Genomic DNA, 10,029 nt, shown 5'->3' with positions numbered 1-10,029 from the left:
CCATGCAGTCATGTGTGAACAGGGAGTACAGGAGGCAGCTGAGAATGCACTCCTGTGGGGCCCCAGTGTTGAGGATCAGCGAAGTGGAGGTGTCCTTCACCACCTGGGGGCGGCCCGTCAGGAAGTCCAGAACCCAGTTGCACAGGGCGGGGTTCAGAACCAGGGCCTCCAGCTTAATGATGAGCTTGGAGGGTACTATGGTGTTGAATGCTGAGCTGTAGTCAATGAACAGCATTCTTACATAGGTATTCCTCTTGTCCAGATGGGATAGGGCAGTGTGATGGCGATTGCATCGTCTGTGGATCTGTTGGTGCGGTAAGCAAGGGTGTCAGGTAAGATAGAGGTGATATGATCCTTGACTAGTCTCTCAAAGCACTTCATGATGACAAATACCTTTGCTTTGGGTACAGGAACAATGGTGGCCAATTTGAAGCATGTGTGGACAGCAGACTGGGATAGGGAGAGATTGAATATGTGCGTAAACACTGCAGCCAGCTGGTCTGTGCATGCTCTGAGGACGTGGCTAGGGATGCCGTCTGGGCAGGCAGCCTTGCGAGGGTTAACACGCTTCAATGTCTTACTCACGTCGGTCATGGAGAAGGAGAGTCCACAGGTCCTTGGTAGCGGGCTACGTCGGTGGCACTGTGTTATCCTCAAAGCGGGCGAAGAAGGTGTTTAGCTTGTCCGGAGCAAGACGTCGATGTCTGCGACATGGCTGGTTTTCCTTAATTGTCTGTAGACCCTGCTACATACGTCTCATATCTGAGCTGTTGAATTGCGACTCCACTTTGTGTCTATACTGATCTTTTTCCTGTTTGATTGCCTTACGGAGGGAATAACTACACTGTTTGTATTCGGCCATATTCCCAATGACCTTGCCATGGTTAAATGCCATGGTTCATGCTTTCAGTTTTGTGTGAATGCTGCCATCTATCCACATTTCTGGTTAGGGTAGGTTTTAATAGACACAGTGGGTACAACATCCTATATACTTCCTGATAAACTCAGTCACCGTATCAGTGTATTCGTCAATGTTATTCTCTGAGGCTACCCGGAACATAACCCAGTCTGTGTGATCAAAACAATCTTGAAGCGTGGATTCAGATTGGTCAGACCAGCGTTGGATAGTCCTTAGCACGGGTACTTCCTGTTTGAGTTTCTGCCTATAGGAACGGAAGAGCAAAATGGAGTCGTGATCAGATTTCCCGAAGGAAGTTGGAGTAGCAGTGGTCGAGTGTTTTAGCAGCGCCAGTACTATAGTCGATATAGATAGAACTTATTTTTCCTCAATTTGCTTTGTTAAAATTTCCAATTACAATAAATGCGGCCTCAGGACATGTTGTTTCCAGTTTGCATAAAGTCCAGTGAAGTTATTTGAGCGTCGTGGTATCGGCTTGAGGGGTAATAAAATCGCCCGTGACTATAACCGAAGAGAATTCTCTTGGGAGGTAATATGATTGGCATTTGATTGTGAGGTATTCTAGGTTGGGTCAACAAAAGAACTTGAGTTCCTGTATGTTATCGCAATCACACCATGAGTAGTTAATCATGAAACATACACCCCCGCCATTCTTCCCGGAGAGGTATTTATTCCAGTCTGCTCAATAAACTGAGAACCCAACTGGCTGTACGGACCCAGACAGTACATACCGAGAGAGCCATGTTTCCGTCAAACACAGTATGTTACAATCCCGGATGTTTCTCTGGAAGGAAATCATCGCCATGATCTTGTCAACTTTATTATCCAAAGACTGAACATTAGCCAGTAATATACTCGGAAGTGGTGGGTGGTGTGCACGCCTCCTGAGTCGGACTAGAAGTCCACTCCAACTACTTCTTCTCCGCCGGTGTTGTTTTGGATCAGCTTCTGGAATCAATACAATTGCCCTGGGGGGTACGAACAAAGGATCCAATTCAGGAAAGTCGTATTCCTGATCGTAATTCTGGTAATGCTGGTGAGTTACTGCCACTCTGCTGTCCAAAAGTTCTTCCCAGCTGTATGTAATAACACAAAAAAATTCCTGGGCTAATAATGTAAGAAATAACACATAAAAAAAATACTGCAAAGTTGCCTAGGGGCTAGAAGCAGAACTGCCCTCTCTATCTGTGCCTTAACAGAACAGTATTTTTCTAAAATGTTTAATGAGTTGGAGAACACATTGGGAGGGATCTTAGACCATTGCTCCATACAGAATCCTTCCAGATCCTTGATCTCCTTCATCTGTGTCACGCCCTGATCTGTTTCCCCCGGTTCTTGTGATTGTCTCCACCCCCTTCAGGTGTCGCTTATTTTCCCCACTGTATTTCTCCCTGTGTTGCCTGTCTCTCTGTGCCAGTTCATCTTGTATGTTTAGTCAAGTCAACCAGCGTGTTTTCCCATACTCCTTTTGCTATTCTCTTTTTGATAGTCCTCCCGGTTTTGACCCCTGCCTGACTCTGGACTACTTTCCCGCCTGCCTGATCATCCTGCCTGCCCTGAGCTTGATTCTGCCTGCCCTTCGGTACTTTTTGGACTCTGAACTGGTTTTGACCCTTTTGCCTGTCCAGGACCATTCTCTTTACCCTATTGGATTAATAAATATTGTAAGACTCCAAACATCTGCCTCCTGTGTCTGCATCTGGGTCTCGCCTTATGTCATGATAATCTGTGCTTATGAACTGCCCTCTTCAATTCAAAGTATAGTTTTTAATGGGTTTCAAGTCCAGAGAGAGAGATGGCCATTGCAAAATGTTGATTGTGGAAAATGAACCATTTCTTTGTGGATATTGATGTGTGCTTGGGGTTATTGTCTTGCTGGAAGATCCACTTACGGCCAAGTTTCAGCCTCCTTGCAGAGGCAACCAGGTTAATGGCTAAAATGTTCTGGTACTATGTAAAGTTCATGATGCCATTGACCTTAACAAGGGCCCCAGTTCCAGTGGATGCAAAATAGCCCCATAACATCAAAGATCCACCACCTTATTTTACAGTAGGTATGAGGTTCTTTTCTGCTCATGCATTCTCATTTAAAACCAAACCCACCACTGGTGTGCGAGGCGATAGAGCTCTATTTTCATGTCATCCAACAAAAGTACAAATAAAAGAGAGCCACACACTCTAGGAGCTCAGATGCAAAAATGTAATAGCAACGTTTCGACAGCCAAGCTGTCTTCATCAGGGTATAACAAACATCGGCACATCCTAAAATCCGATGATAGTCTCGGTAATGTGTTTTCGGACCTTCCCTTGGTCGTATTCTCGCAGGGCAGAAATCTCTGAGACCAATTGGTATACTCTGATTTACCACCCCAAGATATTCCTGAACAACGTCTATTTGCGCCCCTACTGGATGGAAACTACAAGTGTAATGGCTGTGCTCAATGCAATGGCACTTATAAATGTAGATCGTTCAAACACCCACAAACAGGGAAACAGATCCCAATAAAAGTTGTTATTACGTGCTCCACTAAGGCAGTTATTTATCTTATGACTTGTCCTTGTGGTAAAAATTATGTAGGTAAAACAAAGCGCGAATTAAAAGTACGTATCTCAGAGCATCGTAGCACCATTAGGTGTAAAAACTTTACTTATCCAGTTGCGGCCCACTTCTTGGGAGGCAGGCCACTGGATTTCGTCTCTGCGTTACATTGGCATCGAACATGTCACCCTCCCTAGGAGAGGGGGTGACCTTGATAATTTATTGTTAAAACGAGAGGCTGCCTGGATCTTTAATTTAAAGACCCTTGCGCCCTTCGGTCTAAACGTAGACTTTGATCTGAAGCCATTCTTGTGATTATTGTGACTTTGCCATTGTAATTGTTTGTAAACTTGTGTAGTTAAATGAATCTATGATCGTATGCTATCCATTTGTTGTTTGTATGCTGTTCTTTGTATGACATTTTAATATTTGATTATTAACCAATGATATTAGGCCACTCTTGGCCATGATTACGGACACCTGTGTCTTTTGACACTATATAAACGAGTCATCCCGCAGTGCTTCTGATTATACCCTGATGAAGACAGCTTGGCTGTCGAAACGTTGGTATTACATTTTTGCATCTGAGCTCCTAGAGTGTGCGGCTCTCTTTATTTTTATTTTCAAGTTTCTACTCCGCTAGCCAGCACCTCGTCTTAATAGAGGTGCGTTTCTTTTTCTTCTAGATCCAACAAAAGTAAACACCTGGAGTTGGCTAGACGGCATAAGCATATGGATTGGAACCGGTGATTTGGTCAGATGACATGAAAATGGACCTCTTTGGCCATGTACACCAGTGGTGGGTTTGGTGCAACAAAGCAAACATTGGTGTCATATGAAGCTTTACGGCTTGCTCTGTTATACAAGCATTTTGATTTCAATTATTTTTTTACATTAATTTATTGAAAATATTACATTTTAGATACAATTTATACAGTGAGCGCCAAGAATATCGGAACATGTATATTTGACATTTGTATCTAAAAGCATAATATCATACATCACCAAAAATGCTAACCCCAGTTATTGTAATGGTGAGAGGTTAGCATGTCCAAAGTGCTGGGGTACAGAGCCAAAACAACAAAAATGTGTACCAAGACAGTACAGCAACACTTTGGTTTTGAAATGAGATCATTTGAGGGTATTTTCATCCATATCGGGTGAACAGTTTCGAAATTACAACACTTTTTGTACATAGTTTTAGGGGACCAAAAGTTTTTGGACAAATTCACTTATGTGTAGTAAAGTAGTCAAACACTTCGTATTTAGTCCCATATTCTTAGCACACACTGATGACATCAAGCCCATGACCCTACAAACTTGTTGGATGCATTTGCTGTTTGTTTTGGTTGTGGTTCAGATTATTTTGTGCCCAATAGAAATGAATGGTAAATAATGTATTGTGTCATGTTGGAGTCCCTTTTATTGTAAATAACAATAGAATATGTTTCTAAACACTTCTACATTAATGTGGATGCTACCATGATTACGGATAATCCTGAATGAATTGTGAATAATGATGAGTAAGAAAGTTACAGACACACAAACATCATACTCACAAGACATGCTAATCTCCCACCCTTACAATAACAGGGGAGGTTAGCATTTTTGGCGAGGTATAATATTATGCTTTTAGATACAAAAGTAAAATATACACTGAGTGTATAAAACATTAGGAACACCTTCCTAATATTGAGTTGCACCTCTTTTGCCTTCAGAACAGCCTCAATTCATCAGGGCATTGACTCTACAAGGTGGCAAACATTCCACAGGGATGCTGACCCATGTTGACTCTAATGCTTCCCCACAGTAGCTTCAAGTTGTCTGGATGTCCTTTGGGTGGCGGACCATTTTTGATACACATGGGAAACTGTTGAGCGTGAAAAACCCAGCAGCATTGCAGTTCAGGACACACTCAAACGGGAGCCCCTGGCACCTACTACCACACCCCGTTCAAAGGCACTTAATTATTTTGTCTCCCTTTCACCCTCTGAATGGCACATATACACAATCAATGTCTCAACTATCTCAAGGCTTAAAAATCCTTCTTTAATGTTTAACCTGTCTCCCTTCATCTACACTGATTGACGTGGATTTAACAGGTGACATCGATAAGGGATCATGGCTTTTGCCGAGTTCAAAGCAACTGGGAGCTCGGATCTCCGAACTTGAAAATCTCAGACTCCCGACTAGAGTGTGTGCAAAACAACTGGGAACTCTGAAAAAAAACTAGTTCAGACTAGGAAAAATCCATTTGAACAGTCATCCAATTTGGAATTCCAACTTGGGAACTCTGGCCTCTTTCTAGAGCTCTGACTTTCCGACCTGAAGATCACCGTTGTCATAATTTGACCTTGTATTTTTCAGAGTTCCCAGTTGTTTTGAAAGTGGCATTTCACCTAGATTCACCTTGTCTGCGTATGTCATGGAAAGAGCAGGTGCTCCTAATGTTTTGTACACATGGTCTTTTTTTGTCTAGGTTTTGTGAGGAATCACAAACACAGACGGTATAGCACTGTTGTCCCGTAGTGACCACAACAAGGTTTCAGATGGTCACAAGCTGTACTTTCATCAAGTTTGCATCAAGTAGGTCAAAACCTGTAAAGTAGGCCTACAACTGTACAGTCTAATTCAGGCTTTAAATCTCAGCAGTACTGCAGAGCAGCAAACAAAGACAACTTTTGCTCATATCTCATTGTGAATAGGCCTAACCAGAGTGATCATCACTGCCCCAGCTGTTCAGTAGCCTAATACAATATAACTCAAGTAGGCCATAAAGTGATTGTTAGATTGTTACAGTAGTGATCATACCTGACTGGTCTAATGTAAATCAAGTATGGATAGATGATAGTTAAGAACCGCATCAACTCATCTGTGCACAACTACACCCCGAAGACAGACAGCGCTGTGCATGATCATTGAATGCAACAGGCTGCAGCTTTGTTTGTCCTGAGTCAACACACAGATTACCAACACTTTTAAAAAGCACATTTGGCCGATCATAACACGTGTTTTCTTTTCGGTACTCACCCGTTGCCATTGGTCATTTCTTCGGCCACCCCCAACATCTTCTTGGCTGCAGGGGTATTTCGTCTCCAACGGCACTTTCTTTCCAGATGTTTGGGGCTGGAGTGGATGTATTTTTTTTGTATAGGCTATTGTTTACAGGCGATACTTTCTTAGTAATGGCGAATGAGCCTCGCCTATTTCTTTGTCGCTGTGTCTGGCTACTGCGTTAAAATGTAATTTAATCGGACTTAGACCCGCCCTCTAAAACTCTGATTCATGTAGGACCACGATAGCCTACAGTAGACTCGTATTTACTGTAAATACCAGCTGCATCTATGGACAGCAGGTTAAATATAAAACTTCAACATTAAACCTCATGCACTAGCTAAATGTTATTATTATATTACGCTGTGCATTTCCAACATATTTCCTCGCTAAACATGGACGGATGTTTGCGGAAATCTACCCGAGCAGCACCGATTTCCCACAGTGAAAAATGTGTAATATTAGCAAAACTATTACACATAAATGTGAGCTCTAAATCATATAGCCTACTTCTTACATGCTATTGGAGAAAATAACTGGGCGCAGTAGGGTGCTGCTCGAAAATGTTGCAGTCTACTGTAGACTATTTGATGTATTAACATTAGTTCAAATTAACAAAACGAGATTTAACCATAAGAATGTAAACTTTAAAAATACCTACTAGTGCTCAGTGTGCTTAGGTCATGTAATTGGAACATACAGTATATTTCCTTAAAAGGCTATATTTCCCGAATAAGACGATAGGAAAACATCTGGAGGACCTGTCAACGCTGTAGGCTCTCCAGACCCGTGGACTGAATAGGTTAAGTTGGGGGGAAACGCCTCCCTTAATGAACATGTCTATTTTCAGACACAAAAAAAAAGTATACGCTTGGTAAGATTTAGATATGTGCGTACTGGCCATCCTTAAGCAAGTGGCAGAATTAATAGTTTATGTGTGTTATTTGATAAAAACAGAAACTTTGAAAGGGGGCATTTGTCCCCTGAAGATTAGTGTGTTAAAATACATTTTATCTGGAGTAATTAACTCTTAAAAGCTAAATGCATCATACTTGCTGTATTTCTGTATTTGGAAAGTTATATATCTTGAAAACTTGATGGCTGACATGCTAAACATCTGGGAACTATATCAACAATGGACTAATGAAACAAATTTGACCTTAAAGGCCCAGTGCAGTTAAAAGCGTAATTTTCCAGTGTTTTATATACACCCAATGTACAGTTTATTAGGTACACCCATCTAGTAACAGGTTGGACCCCCCTTTGCCTCCAGAACAACTACCGATACGCTGTGGAATACAAACGTTGCTCAATTAGTATCAAGGGACCTAACTTGTGCCAGGAAAACGTTTCCCACACCACTACACTACCGCCATCAGCCTGTTCCGTTGACACCAGGCAGGATTGGGCCATAGACTCATGCTGCTTATGCCAAATTCTGACTCTGACATCAGGATAACGCAACAGGAACCGGGATTAGTCGTACCAGGCGATCACACTGAAGCCGCTTCTTGTTTTTGACATTGCCGAAGTCGAGGATCGGTAGAATAGTCAGTTTTAATCGGGTACGTTTGGCGGCGTGAGTGAAGGAGGCTTTGTTGCGAAACAAGCGAACGGTTGCGAATGGTTGAAAAGCATGCATTTGGTATTACTAGCGTTTAAGAGCAGTTGGATACAGAATGGTGTCGTCTGCATAGAGGTGGATCAGAGAATCACCCGCAGCAAGAGCGACATCATTGATATACACAGAGAAAAGAGTCTGCCCGAGAATTAAACCCTGTGGTACCCCCATAGAGACTGCCAGAGTTCCGGACAACAGGCCCTCCGATTTGACGCACTGAACTATGTCTGCAAAGTAGTTGGTGAACCAGGCGAGGCAGTCATTTGAGAAACCAAGGCTATTGAGTCTGCCGATAAGAATACGGTGATTGACAGAGTCGAAAGCCTTGGCCAGGTCGATGAAGACGGCTGCAGGGTACTGTCTTTTATCGCTGGCGGTTATGTAATCGTTTAGTACCTTGAGCGTGGCTGAGGTGCACCCGTGACCAGCTCGGAAGCCGGATTGCACAGCGGAGAAGGTACGGTGGGATTCGAAATGGTCAGTGATCTGTTTTTTAACGTGGCTTTTGAAGACTTTAGAGAGGCAGGGTAGGATGGATTTAGGTCTGTAACGGATTCTTCCGATGGCATTGAGGAGTAAACTACATCAGTCACTGGCTTCATCAATAAGTGCGGCGATGACGTCATCCCCACAGTGACCGTATGTACATACCCCAACCAGAAGCCATGGATTACAGGCAACACCTGCACTGCGCTAAAGGGTAGAGCTGCTGCTTTCAAGGAGCGGACTCTAACCCAGAAGCTTATAAGAAATCATACTATGCCCTCCGACGAACCATCAAACAGGCAAAACGTCAATACAGGACTAAGATCGAATCGTACTACACTGGCTCCAATGCTCGTTGGATGTGGCAGGGCTGGCAAACTATTACAAACTACAGAGGGAAGCACAGCCACCAGCTGCCCGGTGACACGAACCTACCAGACGAGCCAAATTACTTCTATGTTCGCTTCGAGGCAAGTAACACTGAAACATGCATGAGAGCACCAGCTGTTCCGGACAACTGTGTGATCACGCTCTCCGTAGCCGATGTGAGTAAGACCTTTAAAGAGGTCAACATTCACAAGGCCACAGGGACAGACGGATAACCAGGACGTGTACTCCGAGCATGCGTTGACCAACTGGCAAGTGTCTTCACTGACATTTCCAACCTATCCCTGACTGAGTCTGTAATTAAACATGTCTCAAGCAAACCACCGTAGTCCCTGTGCCCAAGAACACTAAGGTAACCTGCCTAAATGACTACCGACCCGTAGCACTCACGCTAGCCATGAAGTGCTTTGAAAGTCTGGTCATGGCTCTCGCCAACACCATTATCCCGGAAACCCTAGAACCACTTCAGATCCACAGATGATGCCATTTATATTGCACTCAGCATTGCCCTGTCCCATCTGGACAAAAATAATACACCTATGTGAGAATGCTATTCATTGACTACAGCTCAGCGTTCAACACCATAGTGGCCTCAAAGCTCATCACTAAGCTAAGGACCCTGGGACTTAACACCTCCCTCTGCAACTGGATCCTGGACTTCCTGACGGGCCACCCCCAGGTGGTAAGGGCAGGGAATAACACATCCGCCACGCTGATCCTCAACATGGGGGCCCCTCAGGGGTGCGTGCTCAGTCCCATCCTGTACTCCCTGTTCACTCATGACTGTATGGCCAGGCACGACTCCAACACCATCATCAAGTTTGCCAATGACACAAAAGTGGTAGGCCTGATCACCGACAACGATAAGACAGCCTATAGGGAGGTCAGAGACCTGGTTGTGTGGTGCCAGGACAACAACTTCTCCCTCAACGTGATCAAGACAAAGGAGATGATTGTGGACTACAGAAAAAGGAGGACCGAGCACGCCCCTATTCTCATCGACGGGGCTGTAGTGGAACAGGT

At 43.8% G+C, this 10,029-nt stretch overlaps 1 protein-coding gene across 1 annotated transcript in view; it reads right to left on the bottom strand.

Moving 5' to 3' along the window:
* Positions 1-7,289, bottom strand: part of LOC118379949 (LIM and senescent cell antigen-like-containing domain protein 1) — a 91,334-nt gene extending 84,045 nt beyond the window's left edge. The window contains exon 1 of the mRNA XM_052522496.1: positions 6,489-7,289. Within this exon, the coding sequence (XP_052378456.1) occupies positions 6,489-6,526 (38 nt within the window). The 5' untranslated portion in view covers positions 6,527-7,289. The remainder of the gene's footprint in view (positions 1-6,488) is intronic.
* Positions 7,290-10,029: the final 2,740 nt, after the last annotated feature.

Source organism: Oncorhynchus keta, chromosome 7, assembly GCF_023373465.1.
Source record: "Oncorhynchus keta strain PuntledgeMale-10-30-2019 chromosome 7, Oket_V2, whole genome shotgun sequence".
In the NCBI taxonomy this organism is placed as follows: Eukaryota; Metazoa; Chordata; class Actinopteri; order Salmoniformes; family Salmonidae; genus Oncorhynchus; species Oncorhynchus keta.
This window is presented reverse-complemented; position numbering and strand designations above follow the sequence as displayed.